Source organism: Grampus griseus, assembly GCF_964374135.1.
Source record: "Grampus griseus genome assembly, chromosome: 9".
Classification (NCBI taxonomy): Eukaryota; Metazoa; Chordata; class Mammalia; order Artiodactyla; family Delphinidae; genus Grampus; species Grampus griseus.
In genome coordinates, this window is record NC_139003.1 from 14637693 (window position 1) to 14658711 (window position 21019).

At 48.8% G+C, this 21019-nt stretch overlaps 1 protein-coding gene across 2 annotated transcripts in view; it reads left to right on the plus strand.

Annotated features, from left to right (window-relative positions):
* Positions 1–655: 655 nt before the first annotated feature.
* KIAA1549 overlaps positions 656–21019 on the plus strand; it is a 148785-nt gene continuing 128421 nt past the window's right edge. For both annotated transcript variants that reach the window (XM_082662079.1, XM_082662080.1), the window contains exon 1: positions 656–839. In XM_082662079.1, coding sequence (XP_082518205.1) covers positions 677–839 — 163 coding nt within the window. In that variant the 5' untranslated portion in view covers positions 656–676. The remainder of the gene's footprint in view (positions 840–21019) is intronic.

The following is a 21019-nucleotide window of genomic DNA, read 5'->3' on the forward strand; positions in this document are numbered from 1 at the left end:
TGTCCTACCAACGCAGGCGCCCCACTCACACCTGCTGCCCCGCACAGACTCAAGCCAGAGGAGGAGCGAGAAGCCCGTCACGTTCGCGCCGGCCAGGTTTTCCGGCTCTGACCCCTCCTCGTGGGCCTCCCTCCCGGCGGGCGCCCCCGGGGGCGGGACGCGCCGGGCCATCAGGGCGGCGGACCGGGTGTTCCGTGCGGGTCGAGGCGGCGCCGGCCGCCGGCCGGGCCCAGGCCCCCAGCGTCCCGCGCGTCCCCACCCAGGAGGCGGATCCCGGGGGCGGGCCGGGCTTCGACCCCGCGCCGCGCAGCCCCCGTGCGCCCGCGCCCCGCGCCTGCCGCTTGCAGCCCCGCAGGCAGGAGCCCGGCCGGCCGGGAGGTGGTGCTCGCCTGCCCGCGCCCGGGCCCGCGCGTTGCCGGGCAGCGGCTTGGAGGCTCCGAAGGGGGCGGAGCGGGGAGGCCGGCGTGCGGCTGGCTGCCCCCGTCCGTCCGCGGTTCCGGCCCCCGGCCAGCCCCCGCCTCGCCGGCCTCCCTCCGCGCCGGTGCGCGGCACCCCGTCCCAGCAGTCGCCGCCGCAGCGGCCGCCCCTCCCGGGCCTGAGAGCGCTGAGCCGCGAGGCCGGGCCGGGGCGCCGACCGGGACAGCCAGAGGCGCGGCGCCGACGCCGAGGCGCGGCCATGGAGGGGAAGACCCGCGCCGGGGTCGCGCTGGTCCCGGGGCCGAGCGACCGCGGGCCTTCCGCCCGCCGCGCCCGCCGCCGCCGCCGCCGCCGCCGCTCGGGGCTGCTGCTCCCCGGCCTCTGGCTGCTGCTGCTGGCCCGGCCGGCCTCGTGCGCCCCAGGTAAGCACCGCGGAGACCCTCCGGCGCGACCCTGCCTTCCTTCATTGCTGCTATTTTCAAAATCCGGCTTTCCCCGCCCATCCTCTTTTATTCTCCACGGCTCCCTCGCCCTCCTTTCTTGAGATGCTTTTCCATTCTTGTTGGGCCCAGCAAATAAAGACACGCAGAAAATAATACGAAAAAGCAAGCGGGTTCTGGCCAATCTTGCTGAAGGTCTGCAAAGCTATTCTGTTATCCAGGGAGCCTGTGGCGGGTCTGGTGGCTTCATCTCAGAATGTGCCTTTATTTTCCCTGCAAAACGCAGGCACTGGAATTGTATTTGTGCATGGCTATATGAATATGGTTACATCAAATTTTTGGAAATACTTTATTGTCGGGGCGAAGGGGTACATTCGGTGTGTTTGCTTGAAGACAGTATTGCATTACTCTGGGTGGCCCTGCTTCCCCCCGATGCAGGCAGCTGGCGGTGTCCCCCAGTGCACCAGGACACAAAGAACATTCAAAGAGTATCTCTTGGAAAGCGCCCTGGCCATGGATCTTTCCAGGGAAATAGCTATTGCTGTTACTTCTGCAAAGGCATTAATACAACAGAATGTGAAAATATTGTGATTCTTAAGTGTCAGGGCATGAAAGGAGTAAGGGTTGTTTTTATAATAGATGCAGTTTACTGACTGTTAGCGTGGAATTAGGAGGCATGATTTATGAAGAAGCATGTGGGCGGGTTTTGTTGTTGAGGAAATGATTTAATTCATATTGCTTCTCTGAAATGTTTATTTGTCCACCCCGAGCCTACACAGAGGATGGTCTGGAAACCATCTCTGAGATGACATGCTGCAAGCCAGTGATTGCCCCAGCACACACACACTTGACCACTTTGGGGGCAGGAAAGGTGGAGTGAGCAGTGCGCAGAGCTGCTGCACACTGAACAAAACCAGAAAGCCATGGAAGCCACTCCAAATCCTCCCTTCTCATGGGAGCAGTGCCAGAGGACTGGCAAGTGGCTTTGGAAGGAAATGGAACACATTTGAAGGTGTCCCTGGACCTCACTGTCAGAATTATAACCAGTGCCAGATAGAGGATGGGACAAAAAAGCATAGGAAGGGACTTAAGGGATCATAGAATGGAACTGCTCCTCTGACTGAAGAGGAAACTGACAGAGAAGTGACTTGCTCAAGGTCACAGGCTAGTTGGTGCAGACTCATCTCTTTTCCATTCTCCTTACGGCTCTTAACCCGTGGACTTATGCACACCTGAGACCTCCTCATAGATTTCCCATAACTGGGTAGAGCCCTGCTCAGGGAGTCACACCAGAGCTGGGGGGACAAAATGGGTCTCTTTCATGCAGTACACAGAGAGTGTAAACAGCTTTGTCTGACCTAGCTCCTCAGCTCCCAGTCCTGCCTCTGAGCGTTCTAGCCTGTGTGTCCAGAGGAGCGGAGACCCAGAGCTTTCCACGGGAAGAGGTAATCATGAAGAGGGCTCTTGGCGTTAGTCAACAAAGCAAGCCCATCTGATACTCATGGATTCATCTGCTGGGGGACGTGGCAAGCTAATTGTTCCCATTTACTGAGTGCTTGCTGTACGCCAGGTGCTGCATTTTACTTACATGATCCGATCACACTCATTTTACAGATGAGAAAACTAAGGCTTCAGGAGTTTAGGTTAGTTTGACTCCAGACTCTACGCATGTAACCTCTCTTCAGCTTCCCCATGTGAACATGGCCATCTGGATTTGCTGCAGGTGTTGTGGATAATATAAGTAATTCTCTTGATAAATTTAGAATAAATGGAGCTGTTTGTACTGTTCCTCCATAACTTTCTCGTCGGTGCAAGTCTGTTCCTGTTCCCCCTTAAACCCCAAATACAAATATTCAACCTGGTGACTTGAAATTATATTTCCGCTCTAGAGCTGACAGCACGGAAGCAGAGACTTCTTCATGGGTTGGTGTATTGGGCTCCCCTGGTTGAGGCACGCAAAAAATAATAACCATAAAGCTGCTTCTAGTCTGGGTCATAGGATAGGAACTGAGAAGGGGAGGGACACAGCGCCGGTCCTCAAGGATCCAGGTGGAGACCCAGAGCAGCGCATAAGCAGGTGCCGACCCCTGCACGGACTGTCCCCGGATAGGAGAGGCAGTGAGTGAAAGGGCTCCTTAAGGAAGACCTCTTAAAGGTGGCCCCGATCCACTTGAAGGCTGAGAGGAGTGATATTGGTGGAGGGTGGCTTCCTGATGTAGGATAGCTGGGCATGGTGAGTGGCAGGTGATCCTGAAGAGATGCTGCATTTCAGTCCACGTCTTGTCTCTGTGCCACAAGGACCCTCTGGCTCCTCTTCCTGAGTGTTGTATTTTCACCATTGGAGCGGGGCTGGGGAGGCTTTGCCGAACATGCCGTGGTAGTTCTCTTTCTGAAGAGTAAGTGGTATTAGTCAGAAAGTGGCATGTCTTACTCCTGCCTTGGGTCTCCTAGATGAGGCTGTAGTCCCTTCTGTGGCTGTCTGCAAACTCGCGTCTCCTTCCGCAGGTTTGTCTTTCCTTGTTAACTTTTGTTAAATGGAGTCCACCCTCCAGTTGCTCCCCTTATTTCAGTCTTTGTTTAAATTTCTATGTTTTATTGATTTCTTGTCTATTTCTATTTCATTCAGCATTTTGATTGTGCCCTTTTTTGTTTGCTTGTTTAAACATTTATAAGTTTGGTCTTGTGGAAACAAATTGTAATATTTTGGACTTATTTTTGAATGGAGTCCTTTTAGGAGATCCTGCATCCACAATATTAAAAGAAAGGGTTGTGCCCATTTCTTCATCTTATTCAGGGATAAGTCTTTCTTAAAATAATAGTTATGAAATTGATAACTTCAGAAATTATTGGAAGGTACAGAAAACAGGTATCCATAATCCCATAACCTATAGCTAACACTGTAAATAATTTTGTCTTTCCTTTGTTAACGTTAATAAAAAGAAAACTGAATTATATGTATTTACTTTTTTCACTCAATATTTAACTTAAGCATCTCCCTATTCATTAAATATTGTTCAAAAACAGTTTCCATCCTAATAATTTACTTAATTATTCTTTTATTATTTCCAGCTTTTTCTGTTGTTATAAATAATGCTATGATGAATAGCTACGTAGGTAAGGCTTTGTCTATATTTCTTTGTGCGTGGGCTCCGCTGGGTGCCTAATACGTGTCTCAGTAGGTGGTTGTTGAATGAATCAACTTTTTATGTAAAGCTGTAATGCTGAAATTAACCCAAGCAGTTTATGCAGTTCACTGTTTCACTTCATCATAACCAGCATGGAATATTATTTTTAAAACTCTTGTTGCTTTAATTTTTTATTACTTTTGAGTTGAATTTTTTAATATAAATTTATTTCTTTATTTATCATTTTTGGCTGTGTTGGGTCTTTGTTGCTGCACGCGGGCTTTCTCTAGTTGTGGCGAGCAGGGGCTTCCCTTTGTTGCTGTGTGCGGGCTTTTCATTGTGGTGGCTTCTCTTGTGGAGCACGGGCTTTCTGGGCTTTCGGTGCATGGGCTTCAGTAGCTGTGGCACGTGGGCTCACTAGTTGTGGCACGCGGACTCTAGAGTGCAGGCTCAGTAGTTGTGGTGCAGGGGCTTAGCTGCTCTGCGGCATGTGGGATCTTCCTGGATCAGGGCTCGAAACCGTGTCCCCTGCATTGCCAGACAGATTTTTAACCACGGCTCCACGAGGGAAGTCCCTTGAGTCGAATATTTTCTGTTTATTTTGTATTTGTATTCTGCGAATTTTCTGTTTTTGCTTATTTACCTGTGATATATATATATATACACACACGTATATATTTAAAATTTTTCTTTATGTATTAAAGATAACAACCTTTTTTTCCTCCTTTTTGTTGTGTTCTCCCCCTCCAAATGGATTTTCTTTTAAATTTTCTATAATCTTGAAATTTGATTATTTTGATTAGCAAAATCTGCCATTTTGTTTTTCTTCATTGCGCTTCATGGCATGTTAAATTTTTATCTTAATGCACTATTTTATTATTAGCTTTTTGAGGTGAATATTGTTACACTTTTTGAGTGGTTTAGTACCTATAAACAAAGACTTAGATAAATGTTTCGAAGGTGTGATTCCTCGAGCCTCTTGGGGACGTGTGGGTGCTTGTTAAGAATGTAGATTTCTGGGCTTCCCTGGTGGCGCAGTGGTTGAGAATCCGCCTGCCGATGCAGGGGATACGGGTTCGTGCCCCGGTTCGGGAAGATCCCATATGCCGCGGAGTGGCTGGGCTCGTGAGCCATGGCCGCTGGGCCTGCGCGTCCGGAGCCTGTGCTTCGCAACGGGAGAGGCCACAGCAGTGAGAGGCCCGCGAACCACAAAAAAAAAAAAAAAAAAAAAAAAAAGAATGTAGATTTCTGGGCTCACCCTTGGCCTACATTAGAATCTTCGGTGGGAGTAACTGGGAATCTTCCTTTTTAACAAGTTCACCGCTGATTTTTAGGCACCTTCACCTTGGAACCAATGATCCAGATACCATAAACCCCTAATTGAAAGTTAATGGCATTTTGGGGATATACCACTTAATATCTTGCAATTGTCTTTTAACTGTTAGAACAGTTGATTTAAAATCGTGACATTGAAACTGTTTTTGGTTATATCTTGTTTGCTTGGTTGTCTTTGGGTTGAGAATCAAAGGGCATAGAGGATGTCATTTTAAATCCTCACCTCCTGGCCCCTAGGGAACAGCTGCTGCGGTCTTTGTCAGGAAATGCCTCATTTAATCCTGAAAACAAAACCCAGCAGGGTTGTGAAAAGTCACGGGGGACCTGGGAGCCACAGGTTTTTTTCTCAGTGCCTTGGGTGCTAGAGGCAGCTAATTACTGTAATTATAATTACACTAGGTTGATTTTCCCAGATAGGAAGATGCTGTTCTCACTGATCTAATTTGTTTCCAAGTTGTGACCACCCACCTTTCATCTGCAGCTCACTGTGACATGATTTCTCTCTCATGTGCTTAGGCAGCATGATTTGTTGGAAAGCACATTGAATTGTGAGTTAACATACCTGAACGTGCTCTTCTCAGCCAGTGACTTGCTGTGTGACTGTGGATAGGTCACCGTGTCCTGAGTTATTTCATCAGTGTAATAAGGGGTCGCTGAGATGATCTCTAAGTTCCCTTTAGCTCTTATATTTCAGGTCCACAGGTTGGATACCTTGGAATGCACTTGTTATAGCAACTGTCCTACTTCTACTGAATGTTTGTGAGTGTCACTGTCTCACTGTCCTGTAGATGTCCTAGCCCAGTGACTTACTGAAGGCCATTGTATTCAATACTTCTTTTTTTAAAAAAATCCTCCTCCACTCTTCCCTCCTGCATCCCCACCCCCAGGACACCCACCGTGTCCATTTTCTCCTGATCCCTTGCATCCTAGATCCCCACTCCCACCCCACCTCATAAACCTAGTCCCAAGAGCACAGGCTGTGGAGTCAGACTCGGAGGTCACGAGAACCACGGGAGCCCCTGCAGGTGGTTAGGCAAGAAGGAAGTGACGTGACCAGATTTGCCACCTGTCACTTCATGGTGGCGTGGGGTTGATGGAAATTTTGAAAACATGTATAGACTTGGTCATGTTTATAGGCTTCAAGGAACAATCAGTTAAAGATACAGTGGTTGAAAATTTAAGAAAGAGTAGAAGTAACTGAAGGGTAATTCCTGCAAAGTGAAGAAGCTCCCGTGGGCAGGCTGGCGCACCATAGCGAGTGGGGGAGAAATAATGGGGGAAGGAATCGGGGGGGACTGCTGGAAGGTTGGGAGTGAAGCCTAAGGTGATGGGAGAAGTCTGTAGTGTCGCCAGTGCATATGTGATGCCGTTTGTCCTGTAGCATCTGACTGGCCGTGTGTGGCCAGGGAACGTGGGCGGTTGGCTTGAGTCAGGTTTGGGAATCTTGGGCAGACGCGGTGAAGGGCCGAGGGCAGTGGAGGGATCTGTGGTGGGGATGCCGCCGTGTGGAGTCTGGGCTGGATGAGGAAGGAGGGGGAAGCAGTGGATGGAGCAGTGGGAGAAGAGCGGGGATGTAGGACATGCGGGCGGGAGCGGGGACTAGGACGTGGCGGGTGCAGAGTATTCAAAACGTTGGTGCTGAAAAGGGCCAACAAGAGGGGGAAGTGAAAGGATTTGAAGCCTGAGACTTGCCCTCCTCAGATCGAGGCTCAGCCGCAGAGAGGCTGCTTTTCAACTCCAGTTTGTGCTTCGTGGTAACCGGCCGGCAACTGCCGGAGGGCCGAGTCCTGCTTTGGGGGGTGCTGTGTCTGTTCACGGGGGTGAAATAAGGCAGGACGTTCAGGGAGGGTGAAGGGGGAGCGGCAAGTAGGAGTCCCTGGGGCCGGTGAGGAAGGGGAGGAATCGGCCAGTACGGGGTGGGCTGGAGGAGGAGACAGATGTGGCTGGAAGGGGCGGCAGTGAGCGCCGGAGCGAAGGCTCCCGGGGGTTTGGAGGGTATGAGACCCAGGGAAGAGTGGAGGAATTTACTTTATTTATTTATTTTTAAAATAAATTCATTTATTTTATTTATTTTTGGCTGCATTGGGTCTTCGTTGCTGCGCGCGGGCTTTCTCTAGTTGTGGCGAGAGGGGGCTACTCTTCGTTGTGGTGCGCGGGCTTCTCATTGCGGTGGCTTCTCGCTGCGGAGCGCGGGCTCAGTAGTTGTGGCTCACGGGCTCTAGAACGCATGCGCAGTAGTTGTGGCTCGCAGGCTCTAGAGCGCAGGCTCAGTAGCTGTGGCGCACGGGCTTAGTTGCTCCGCGGCACGTGGGATCTTTCTGGACCAGGGCTCGAACCCGTGTCCCCTGCATTGGCAGGTGGATTCTTAACCACTGCGCCACCAGGGAAGCCCTGGAGGGATTCACTTTAGGCTGGAGGAGAGCAGGAGGAGGCTAGACCTGGGGGCAGAGATGGGCTGAGGGGCTGGTGACTGACCCCCCGTTCGTGGGGATGGTGGACGAGGCCCTCTTCTGAGAAGAAGGCAGCTGTGAGAGGGGCTCGGGAGCGTGAGGAAGGAGACCACCACTGGTCTCCGGAGGAGATGAAGTGGAGGTGAGTGGACGAATCGCCGGGCGGTGCCCGGCCCGGCTGCAACTGGGAGGCCTGTCTCGGCAGCAGGCCCGGCAGGCGCGCTCTGCTTGCCTTTCCTGCGGCCCTGGTGGCCCAGAGCCTGGGCAGAACGTGAGGGGGTGACAGCCGTCCTGGGCGGTGGGTGGCACGTCTCAGCGGGAGGTCGGGGCTTGGGGGCCTCCTGCTCGTGGTGATGGGCAGGTGTTTGCGGCCCTGTGGAGCCAATGGGAGACTCTCCCCGCTCCTTTCTTTGTTCTCGTGTTGGGGCCTGTGGAAGGAACCCTTCATTACCGTGGTTTTGGGTGCTGGGATTAACTTTGGAGCCAGACAGCCTGAAGGGCTGCTGTAAACGCTGGGGAAATCCTGCTGGGAGCCTTCAAAGGGGGAAGACACACACAGTCTTCCACAGCCATCTTGTAGGAGAACTTGCACTGAACCCAGGAGATAGGTGTGGACGGGGTGGGGGAGGGGAGGGGAGGCGGCAAGGCCTTTGCGCGTGCTGCGTGCTGCGTGCTGCGTGCTGCGTGCTGCGTGGAGCAGCCTCAGGAGCGCATTAGGAAGGCACGCACCCAGGTCCCGCCCGGATCTGCTGAATCTACATTTTAAGGGCCTGCCTTGGTGAGTTGTCTGCACACTAAGGTTTGAAAAGCTCTGGCCTAGGCAGTGTTTCCTTGAGGTTGGGTGCGTTTCCAAGACTTTTGGTTGTTGCCTGTTAGTGGGGAGTCTTCAGCTCGTAAACATTCAGGTTTCAAGTTGGTTGGGAAAACTGAGCGAAGGGGCAGCCGCGGGTTCAGAACTGGGCTGGCGTCTGGTGGGACACGTCGCTTAGAGAACTGCTCCTGCTGCTGTTTGCCCTCGGCCTGGGCGTGTTGGGAGGCCTTTCGGCCAGCCCTGCATTGCCCTGCAGCGATCTTGGTGGTGACAGCTGAGGATTACAAAAGCACCTGGAGGCAGCTGAAGCAAACAGGTGTCAAAAGTGAGGTGAACGTGGAAGCAATTCAAGTGCCCGTCAACAGACATGAACACAATGTGGTCCGTCCATACAAGGGAGTTGTTATTCCTTCTTACAAAAGAAGGAAGTTCTCATATAGGCTGCAACATGGATGATCCTTGACATTAATGCTAGGTGAAGTAAGACAGTCACAAAAAGACAAAAACTGTATGACTCCAGTTATGTGGTATCTAGAGTTGTCAGAATCACAGAGACGGAAAGTAGAGTGGTGCCCGCCAGGGGCTGAGGGGAGGAGGGAAGGGGAGTTAGTGTTCAATGGGAGCGGAGTTTCAGTTTTGCAAGATGAAGAAAGTTCTGGAGATTGGTGGCACGACAATGTAAATGGACTTAACGCCACTGAACACTTAAAAATGGTTAAGACAGTAAATATTATGGGGGTTTTAATTTTATTTTTTAAAAACATTTATTTATATTTTGGCTGCGTTGGGTCTTCGTTGCTGCGCGCGGGCTTTCTCTAGTTGCGGCGAGCGGGGGCTACTCTTCGTTGCGGTGCGCGGGCTTCTCATTGCGGTGGCTTGTTGCGGAGCACGGGCTCTAGGTGCGCAGGCTTCAGTAGTTGTGGCTCAAGGGCCCTAGAGCACAGGCTCAGGAGTTGTGGCGCACGGGCTTAGTTGCTCCGCGGCATGTGGGATCTTCCTGGACCAGGGTTCGAACCCGTGTCCTCTGCATAGGCAGGCGGACTCCCAACCACTGTGCCACCAGGGAAGTCCCTTATGTGGGTTTTTTAAAACTACGGTTATTAAAAAACCAAAGTGAGGCAGAGTAGGAACTAGCTGGTTGGGTAGCAGGAATGAACATTCATCAGAGCTGGGAGCCACTGTGGCCTGGGGGCAGGGCAGGAACACAGGACAGGTGCTCGCTGTGGGAACATGCCGGCTGAGGCAGCTGACAGGCTGGGATGGAAAGGCCTCTGCAGGCCATCAGAGGCCAGATCTGATGGGAGCAAGTCGGCAGCTGGTGGCTAGGACAGCAGTCACATTTCCTGCACTTGGCTCTGTGGCACCATCAGGGATCTCCAGGCCTCTCAGCCTCAGGACCACTTCACCTCACGTCACCTCATCCCTCATCCCTCACTTCTAACCTCACCTTTCACCTTACACTTTATCTCTCACCTCACCTTTCACCTTATGCTTTATCTCTCACCTCACCTTACCTGCCCCTCATACATCACTTCTTACCTCACCTCACCTCACCTGTAGTGTTGAGAAAGCCATTTGATGGAGGATGAGATGGGGCTGGGGCTGGGGAAGGGGACTCTAGGAAGGGGCTGGAGTTTTCATCCTGGGCCTGAATAGAGTCTTAAGAATTTATAAAACCAGATTCTTCTTCCTTGCCCTTGGAATCGGGCTTTTACATATTTGGATGCATTTTCAGACTTACAATAGTTTTATTTTTTTTTCTGATTGTAAAAATGGTATGTGTTCCTTCCACTAATGTGTACTTACTGTTCCCTCTGCCTAGAACATTCTTATCTCAGATGCGATCTCCATGGTTTACTGCACCCCTTCTTTCAGGTCTCTGCTCAAGTCTCACGTCATCAGAGAGGCCTTCTCTAACTCTGTTTTCAAGAAACAGCAGCCCCTCCGTACTTCCTTGCACCTGACCCTGATTTGTCTCCACGGCGCTTATCACCATCTTACACGGGTCTGTTTATTCTCCGTCTCCCTCCACTAGACAGTCAGCTCCGCCAGGCCAGACTTGATCTGTTTGGTTCCGAGTTGTTTGTTTACCTGTGCAGCAAATCTTTCTGGAGCAGCCTACTCTGGGCCGAGACTGTGCTGGGCCCTGGGGATGCAGCAGTGAACAAAGGTCATTACATGATGATGTAATTACCTTTAGGTGAAAAATGCGGTGAAGAAGTGGAGGAGTAAAGGGCTTGGGATTGAGGGGCTGAAGTGTGAATCTGGGTGGTGAGGGAGGCCACGTGAAGAGGGTGCCTGTATTAGCTGCTGGGGCCTCCATAATGAAGGGCCACAAACCCGCGACCTAAACACCAGAAGTTTATTGCGGCAGCGTTCTGGTCGCTAGAGGTCCCAGGTCAAGGTCTGCAGGGTCGAGCTCCCTGTGAAGGGCAGTGGTGGGGAGGGTCTGTCCAGGCCTCTCTCCTGGATTCTGGCAGGCCTTGGCTTGTGGCAGCGAAACTCCAGTCTTCACGTGGGGTTCTCCCTGTGTGCATGTCGGTGTTCAAATTTCCCCTTTTTATAAGGACAGTCATTGGATTAGAGACCCACTCTACACCGGTGTGACCTCATCTTAGCTACCTACATCTGCAGTGACCTTATTTCCAAATAAGGTCACATTCTGGGGTATTCGAGGTTAGGACGTCAACCTATGAATTTGGTGTGTGTGTGTGGACATGGTTCAAGCCATAATGGTAACACTTAAGATTTGAAGGAGGCCAGAGGGTGAGCCAGGCAGGTCTTTGGGGGGTGGTGTTCCCTGCAGATGAAGCAGCCAGCACAAAGGTGGGAGTGTGCCCGTGTCGGGGGATGGGAAGGAGGCCAGTGTGCCCAAAGCAGAGACGGTCGGGGAGGGGAGTGGGAGGAAGTGGGTGCTGGGTGGGAGTATCATAGGTGTCACGGGACTGGTCGTCACCCCAGGTAAGGTGGGAATTAGAACGAGAGGAGTGACGTGACGAGGCTTAACACGTCGGATTTGTTGCACATTTAGTGAATTCCGATGGTACAAAAAGATGTGAGTTAGAAAGTGAAAATCACCCCAGATCCTTCCACTCAGATATAACCACTATGACATTTTGGTGTTTCTCCTTTCAGACTTTTTTTTCACACGTATAAGCGCACACACATACACGTGAAGGAACAGTGCCGTCTTCTACGTGTTGTTTGCTGACTCGCTTTTTGTCACTTCACACTTTATCCTAGAGCCTTTCCCTTGTCAGCAAATATAGATCCACATCATGACTTTACTCAGTGCTGTGGATGTTCTGCACTTTATTTACCCCGTTTCCTGTTGATGGATAATTATATTGCTTTCAACTTGTGCTGTGATAAAAAAACACTGCTGGGCTTCCCTAGTGGCGTGGTGGTTAAGAATCCGCCTGCCAATGCACGGGACACAGGTTTGAGCCCTGGTCCGGGAAGATCCCACGTGCTGCGGAGCAACAAAGCCCGTGCGCCACAACTACTGAGCCTGCGCTGTAGAGCCCGCGAGCCACCACTACTGAAGCCCGCGCACCTAGAGCCCGTGCTCCGCAATAAGAGAAGCCACCGCAATGAGAAGTCCGCGCGCAACAACGAAGACCCAGCGCAGCCAAAAATAGATAAATAAATTAATTAATTAAATTTAAAAAAACAAACCAAAAAAACCCCACTGCTATGGGCATCTTTGTACATCTAACTTTTTTTTTTTTTTTTTTTTTGCTGTACGCGGGCCTCTCACTGTTGTGGCCTCTCCCGTTGCGGAGCACAGGCTCTGGACGCGCAGGCTCAGCGGCCATGGCTCATGGGCCTAGCCGCTCCACGGTCCTGGACCGGGGCACGAACCTGTCTCCCCTGCATCGGCAGGCGGACTCTCAACCACTGTGCCACCAGGGAAGCCCTGTACATCTATCTTGGCACGCTTTTCCAATTATTTCCTTAACATAAATTCCTGCAAATAGAACTATTGGACTAAGCAGCATTCATGTATTAAATTTTGGTATATATTGCCAAGTTGCTCTCTAGAAAGATTGAAGCAATCAACATTCTTTCTAGCAATGAATCTGAGTGCCAGTTTTGCTTCTACCTTTCCATAATATAGGCTGTTACCAATCTGTATTATCTTTGCCAAACTCACAGGTAAAAAATATCTACTTTATAACGTCTCTTTTGGGGCTTCCCTGGTGGCGCAGTGGTTGAGAGTCCACCTGCTGATGCAGGGGACACAGGTTCGTGCCCCGGTCCGGGAAGATCCCACATGCCGTGGAGCGGCTGGGCCCGTGAGCCATGGCCGTTGAGCCTGTGTGTCCAGAGCCTGTGCTCCGCAACGGGAGAGGCCACAACAGTGAGAGGCCCGTGTACCAAAAAACAAACAAACAAAAAACCCCCCAAAATCTCTTTTGCATTTCCTTGCTTGTTAGTAGGCACTCAGGCCTTTGATTGAGGTCCCCTTTGCGTTCCTTTCTCTGGTTTCCCTTGCAGAAATCTCAGGGCTGACCTGGGAATAATAATACCCAACAATTACAGAGCGCTAGCCGTGTGCCAAACATTGTGCTAGGCGCAATGTATCATGTTTAATCCATACAGCAACTCCATGAGGTAGGCACTACTGTTATCCCCATTTTACAGATGAGGAAAATAGAGGTTAGAGAGGTTCACAAACTTGCTTAAGGTCACACAATTAGTGGGAGGAGTCCTCACCTTGGGAGTTTCCTTCGCTCTGGGTCCATGTTAGAGAATGACTCCATGAACTCTGCCATTGAAATGCCCACACACAGGCTTTGCTCGCTTGGTAGAGTGAGCTCTGTGGATCCAGAGCTTCAGTCAGAGCCACCTGTGGCCCCTCGCCAGCCCCTTGCGTGTGTCAGAAGTCTTGGCTGTGAAGGCACAACCAAGGCCGGGCACGTAGAAGAAGGTGCTCACCAAATATTGATTAAGAGAAATGAAGGAAGCAGGCTTTTGAAAGTTAGGGTATTATGTGAAGGTGCCATTTTGTTTTACTTCAGATTAAAAATTAAAAATTTCAGGGCTTCCCTGGTGGCGCAGTGGTTGAGAGTCCGCCTGCCGATGTAGGGGACACGGGTTCGTGCCCCGGTCTGGGAAGATTCCACATGCCGCGGAGCGGCTGGGCCCGTGAGCCATGGCTGCTGAGCCTGCGCGTCCGGACCTGTGCTCCGCAACGGGAGAGGCCACAACAGTGAGAGGCCCGCGTACCGCAAAAAAAAAAAAAAAAAAAAAAATAAATAAATAAAATTAAAAAAAATTAAAAATTTCAAAAATAGAAAATTTCAGAAAGTTAAAATTCATATTATAAGCCCATATTCCATATCCTGCAGGACAGAGGGTAATCATTTTCCTAATACCAAGTGACATTATCTTACTGCATTTCCTCTCTTATCATGTCCTGGATCATATCCCTGTGGTTTTTCTTTTTTTAAAACATCCAAGGATATTTTATTTTTTTATTATTATTATTTTTTGCGGTACGCGGGCCTCCCACTGTTGCGGCGTCTCCCGTTGCAGAGCACAGGCTCCGGACACTCAGGCTCAGCGGCCATGGCTCACAGGCCCAGCTGCTCCGCGGCACGTGGGGTCCTCCCAGACCGGGGCACGAGCCCGCGTCCCCTGCATCGGCAGGCGGACTCTCAACCACTGCGCCACCAGGGAAGCCCTCCTTGTGGTTTTGATAATATTTCTACTTTGTTTCAACTGTACTATTTTTCTGTAGCTTGTTCCTGACAGCAGAGTGTGTGGTTGTGATACAGCCTCTTTATTAATAAACTGGTGTATACCACCGGTTTAAAAATCAATTTCTCATTAACTTTGAAATTTTGGTGGGAGGAAGTCGATAACTTAAAATAAATACATTGTTTGAATCCCAACCAGTGCACCAAGCTGTCCTACTTCCATTGTTTTATATGCCCCTTGAGCCTTTTTAGTTCTTCATAAAACACAGCGTCTTAACACCTTGAATTCTTGCCTGGATCTGGTGTTAAAGTGTAACCCAAATAATTTCCAGAAATCTTAGGCCTGAAACTGTTTTTTTTTTTTTTTTTTTTTTTTTTAATCACAGTGTATATAGACTTTGACCATTGGCATCCTTCAAGTTCCTCTTCTCCCTCTTCCAATTCAGGGTTCAGCTCCTCATGAGAACAAAACAACATGTAATTGTAGAATATGTATTCGATCACTTACGATAAACTAGTTGTGCTGCAGAAACAACCCTCAAATCTCAGTGGCTTTCAGTTTGTGGCTTCTGGCTTCACCATGCTGATCTTTCCCTTTATCTCTTTCCTGCACCTTTTGAATCCGGTTCTTGAAATTTTGCTTTCTTGGATCCTATGGTTTCTTCCATATTTGTCTTGGGTTTCCAGTGCCAGAATGCATGTCTGCAGGTAGACCAGATGTATGGAGGTCTCATTCATTCACACATGCATGCATCATTCAGCTAACACTTTTTGAGCACTCACCACCACTTGCTGAGTGCGATGCTGGATGTGGGGATACTAAGATAAACATGGCAGTCAGTCATGGCCCTGAAGGAGCTCAGTCCAGTAGGAGAGATAGTCCTATACATAAATAACTGTCCAGCAGTATGCTAAGTGTTATAATAGAGGACTGCAGTGGTGATATAAAGTAGTAAATGTAGGATGGAAGAACTGTGTGGGATATTTTGTTTTAAGATGGGATGTACGATGGAGCATTCTTGTAGTGCTGAAGGGGAACATTGTTTCAGTTATCTGTTACTGCATAACAAATTGCATCAAGATTGAATGGCTTAGGTGGGAGGGAGGGAGACGCAAGAGGGAAGAGATATGGGAACATATGTATGTGTATAGCGGATTCACTTTGTTATAAAGCAGAAACTAACATACCATTGTAGAGCAATTATACCCCAATGAAGATGTTAAAAAAAAAGATTGAATGGCTTAAAACAATAATGATATTTTATTTCTAGTGGTTCTGTGGGTCAGGCATTTGAACAGGGCTCAGATGGGTGATTCTTCTGCTCCATGTAGCCTGGCCTGAGGTCTCTGACTTGGCTGAGTGTGGTTGGTACTGGGACTGGGCTGGAAGGTCCACGAGGGTTTCCCTCACATGTCTAGTGTCTTCGTGCTCTTCCACATTCCCTCCCTCTCTCTCCCCATGTGACTGTCTTGGGCTTTCTCAAAGAGAAGTGGTCTCAGGGTAGTAGGTTGTCATATTTGGCTTCCAAGAGGGACGAAGCAGAAGCTGCCAGTTCATTTAAGATCTGGGGCTTGAAAGTTCCCCTGCTGCATTCTCTTGGTCAGAGGAAGTCACCGGCCAGCCCAGATTCAAGAGGCGGGAGGGACTAGGACCTACCCATTGGTGGATGGAATAGCATGTGCTTATGAATTGATGGTTGGTCATCTTTGGAGATTATCGACCACAAGCACAAATTGCTTGAAGATAATGGGGAAAAAGATACAATTACCAGGGCAAGTTCTCAGAAGAGACAGAAATACATGATAAAAGCAATAGGAATTATAATAGCTAACCAACATTTAATGTGCACTTACCACATGCCAGGCATTCTTCTAGCCACTCGACATGTATTAATTGTATTAACTTATTTCATTCTGGCAACAACCCTGTCAGCTACAATTATTAATTCCATTTTACAGATGAGGAAACATATACAAGGAGGTGAAGTAGCTCGCCTTAGGTCACACAGCTAGTAACTGGGACAGGAGGGATTCAAACTCCGGAGCATTCTTGGACAGGAAGAATGGTGCCTCTTCCACTGAGACAGATGGGACAGAGGGAGTGATGGGTGCAGGTGTGGGTGGGTGCAGGTGAGGGGTGGGGGGATGATGCCACCGAGGAACTTAATGTCTGGTTGCCTCATTTCTTTTGGACAGTAGGGTGGTCAGCACTTCAGTGCGATGGGGCAGGGGCAGGTTGAGCTTTGTGCAAGGGGTGGTTTATAACTGTAGGGTCAGTGGACCATAGCAGAAGGAGTAGAGCAGGAAGCCGTAAAGTGATGGTGAATGGTCGAGGGCCCACGGAGGCGAGGGTCATTTGTGTACAGCAGCATCCTCCCTGAGTCCTGTGGGGATTTCTGCAGCAGGGTTGTCAGGTAGAGAAGCTACATCTTGGGACTGGTTCCATAGTGGCTCTTTCAGCCCATAAAAGTATAATAGATCTGTTTTTTTAAATTTTAATTTTATCTTGATGTATAGTTGATTTAATAGATCTATTTTCTATTCAGCTGCTGCTATGATTGCTTCAGTCTTACAAGATTTCCCTGGTGGCTCTCAAAAAGCAGCATTTCCATCAGTGATTTGAAAAAAATTCCCCTGCATTGACCCTATAGATGTTTCTTGCCCTTTAGCTGGGTGCCTATTTAAAGTACCCTTCAAGTGCCAAACTTCAAGTCTTGAGACGGCTTTTAGGACAACTTAGACGTGGATTTCAGCCACCTGCTGTGCCCCCAGAAGAGACTCTGCTCTTTTTGGTGGGCTGGGGGGTGTGGGCATTGGCTGTCACCCAGGTCACAGGGAGGGGGAGATGGCTTCCGCTCTTCAGGTCATGCTGATGGCCTGCGTGGGGCCCGTCTGGTTATGAAGGCACTGAGGGAGAGGCTGCATTTTGTGTCCATCCATTCCCTTTAATTGCCCTTGTTGTGTGGGGTCTGTAGTGCTCTTGCAGTTTCCCAGCACTCCGACCAATTACGTTCCTGGAGACTTTGACTGATTCGTAGGAGTATATCTTCCTAATAGTTTGATCACTTTGGAAGGTCCGGAAGGCACCCCCACCTGTCTTCTTAGTTCTACGTGCCTTAGAAAGCATTTCTTGAGAAAAGCACATTCCATACGGGAGAAACAGCTCTACCTCCAGGAGGGCTCTAGATAAACTCCCGTGAGGTGCCTGCCACTGCTGCCTGGGCTCCAGCCTGGGTGTCTGGGAGGTTCAGCCTTCTGCTGGGATTGGAAACATTTTAGTGTGTATTTTCTGACACATCATCTGTACTATTTCCCATGCCACAGAGTTCCAGGGGTTAATTCTGTTTCTCCTGGACCCTGGTAGCCCCCCTCAATTGGTCAGCCTTTGAGCAATTGAGCCTGGGACATCACTCTAATTCCTGCTTTGATTCACCCTATCTTGGATTAACTTTTGAAGCTTCTGACCAGACCAGATTTTATCCATGTCAGGAAACTGGCAGTCTTTTCTATCTTTGTCCTCTAGTCCTGAGCACTGACCTGATACAACACAGCCATGACATTTGGAGCTGAAAATTATTAGTCCTTGAGTGTTTGAAGACAGATCATGTCTAGCTCAGAGACACAGTTCCCTACACAGTTGCTCTGTGATCATCACTTTGACCCTGCAGTTTAGCTCTTTGGAATTTACTGACTTATAACTCTGACAGTAACATTTACATAATTTTATAGAGATTTGTTAATGGATCATCTAATCAAGAAAAAAATGTTTCTAATTTAACATAAATTTAAATCTTATTTTGTAACCAAACATTCAAGGCATATTTCCTGCTGAAATAATTGATAACCAGTGTCAACGTTAAAAATGATCATAACAATGATTACATTTTCTGCATTTATAAAATCTGGGTTATAATTGCAGGCTTTTTATGGGAAATAAATACAAAGACTCTTTGCCCTGTGCAGTTTGGGCCTCTCGGCCGCACACCTTCATTCCCTTTTCCTATGGTGGGGTCCCTGTTAGGGTCACCTGTATTCCACAGTGCCCAGCACTAGTAAATGAGTGAGTGAATGGATGGATCAGTGGTACTTTTTCTAGTTGTTTATGGTCATGATTTCTGGTAGTCTTTTAGTTTTGATTGTTGGCTAATTGCCAAGAGGGAATACCTTAATATACACCAGGTTTTTATAATACTACTACGGTTGTTTGATTAAAAAATTATGGGTTAGAACTTTTGGCCACAGTGCAAAAACAAATGTGTACTTCTCTAATAGTGTAACTTATGTGCCTACCTGAACAGGAACAGTTTCTGAGCTCTGCCACATTGTTTGGGTCATATTGGATTGTTGCTGAGTGATCCAGAAGTGTCTGCCGTCCACATCAGTTAAGGGTGACTAGGCAGAAGCCGGTCCTCTCTGGAGCTGGGAGAGGAAGAATAGCTGGTGGGAGAGTAAGGCAGCGAGAAACTGAACGGGGGAGGGAGAAACAGTTTTAAAAATAATCCCAGGCAAAGCCGTTGTCATGAGAAGTGTGTGACAGGTTGTAAAATAGTTCCTGAATCACAGAACTTTACAGCTGGGAAGTTATGTAAATGTTCATATATGTGTCAATTTCTACTTCTGTGGCCCTGACAAGGTGCCCCAGGACCCACACCTTCAGGATCCAGGCTGTAGAAGTCGGAGACTGTTCCTTTAGGGCACAGCCAACAGGATGGATTTCAGCCTTTATTATTATTCTGTTCAAGATTCCAATTCTGAAAAAAAAAAAAAAAAAGATTCCAATTCTGGGGGGAGAGACTGGGGCTTGGGTTAGGTGCCCATCCCTTGACCATGAGGGAATGGGCATCTTGGGTGACAATGGTACCTCGATCATGGTGGAGGGTGTGTTCCCCAAAGCAAGACTGGGGGAGTGGGTACCATGCAGGCTGAAGCTGCAGATGCCCACTCCTGTGGCCTGCGTGTGCGTCACACGCCCACTCATGCTCGGCACGTCTTTTCACCTGTATACACACACGTACTCACAGGGAAACATGCGTGTACGTACACCCAGAGGAAGACATTCAGGCAAACATGAGGAAAGACAGAAATATGTATTAACAGACATTTTCACAGATACAACATACACAAAGACACGCGAGTACACAAAGAAGCCTCGTGTGTACAAGTATACAGGTTAATAGCAGTACATACACCGATACACCTATAGATAGATACATGGAAATAAATGTTTAATTTTACAGACAAACTCAGGAGTCCATGCCTTTAGCAGAGTGCCTGGGTGCTTGGAGATAAAATGCACTGGGGAAGGAAGGCTGAATGGTAGAGGGTGGAAGAGGGAGAGAAAATAGAGGGACAGCAGAGATAAGGTCAGGGCAGTGAGCGATATGGGATGTGAATGGGGTCCAGAGTTACATGCGTTAACAACGTAGTTGGCTGAGATTTCTCAGTTGACTCTGGGTTTCTGCTTGTGTTTTCGTTCATGGGCCTCTTGGCTCTGTTCCTAGTCAGCGTGTTCACTAAGTTCATTTGATCAGAAGGGCAGTGTGATGCCACAGATGGCAGTGTCCTTGGTTTGTTCAATCTTCATTTTTCTCGATCTGCCTATAATAGTGGAGCAGCCTTTCCCCCCTTTCCTGCCTCTCCACCACACTGCTCTGGCCATATGGTCATTCCCCTAAGCGGAACTACACTGAGTTCTTTATGTCTCAGTGCCTTTGCACATGCTGTTCCTATGCTGTTCCTTCTGCTAGAATGCTTTTTCTCTTCCTCATTTGCCTGATTTTTCTCCCTCCTCAAAAATCTCAGCCCAGATATCACCTCCTTCAGGAAGCCTTCCAGAAATCCCAGAATGGTTTAGACGCCATCAGTCCACATGCATCCGTATGATGGCACTGACCACTCTGAGCAGTATTTGTTTCTAATTAGATTGGAAGCTTCTTGAGGGTAGAAAAATGGTGCAGTTTTTGTCTTTGTGTCCTCACTGCCTAGCACCATGCCTGGCCCTCAGTGAAAGTTTGTTGACTACTTAAATGGGTGATTGAAGAAAAGAATGATCCTGTCAATGAATGATTGAATGGATACGTGATTGTATGAGCGACTGAGTGAACCAGAGTAATGACTCAGTGAATGCAGTACCCTGGATTCATCAGCCGCTTCTTAAAGCTAGACTTTCTTTTATCTTTCACTGCCACTCCCTCCTCCTGAATCCTAAATCAAAACTCTTTTCACACCCTCTTTTCTTTCTTAAAGATTTTAATCAGTATCTTGGCCCTAGGAGTCACCTCTATACATTTGAGCCTCAAAACTGTGTCTTTATCCCAGACCTACTCCTTGAACTTGAAACCCCTGTGGATGTTAAATGTCATTTTTTTAATTATTATTATTTAAAAATTTTTTTTGCGGTACACGGGCCTCTCACTGTTGTGGCCTCTCCCGTTGCGGAGCACAGGCTCCGGACGTGCAGGCTCAGCGGCCATGGCTCACGGGCCCAGCCACTGCGCGGCATGTGGGATCTTCCCGGACCAGGACACGAACCCGTGTCCCCCGCATCGGCAGGCGGACTCTCAACCACTGTGCCACCAGGGAAGCCCAAATGTCATTTTAAATTTAATACTGTCAATGTCCAAGTTTCCTACATATCGTTGACTCCTTCTGTCTTGGGGTAAGAAAAGTTTATTTATCTCTGATTATAAATAATACCCATTTATATATTCTTTGGAAAATATGGAAATATATTTAG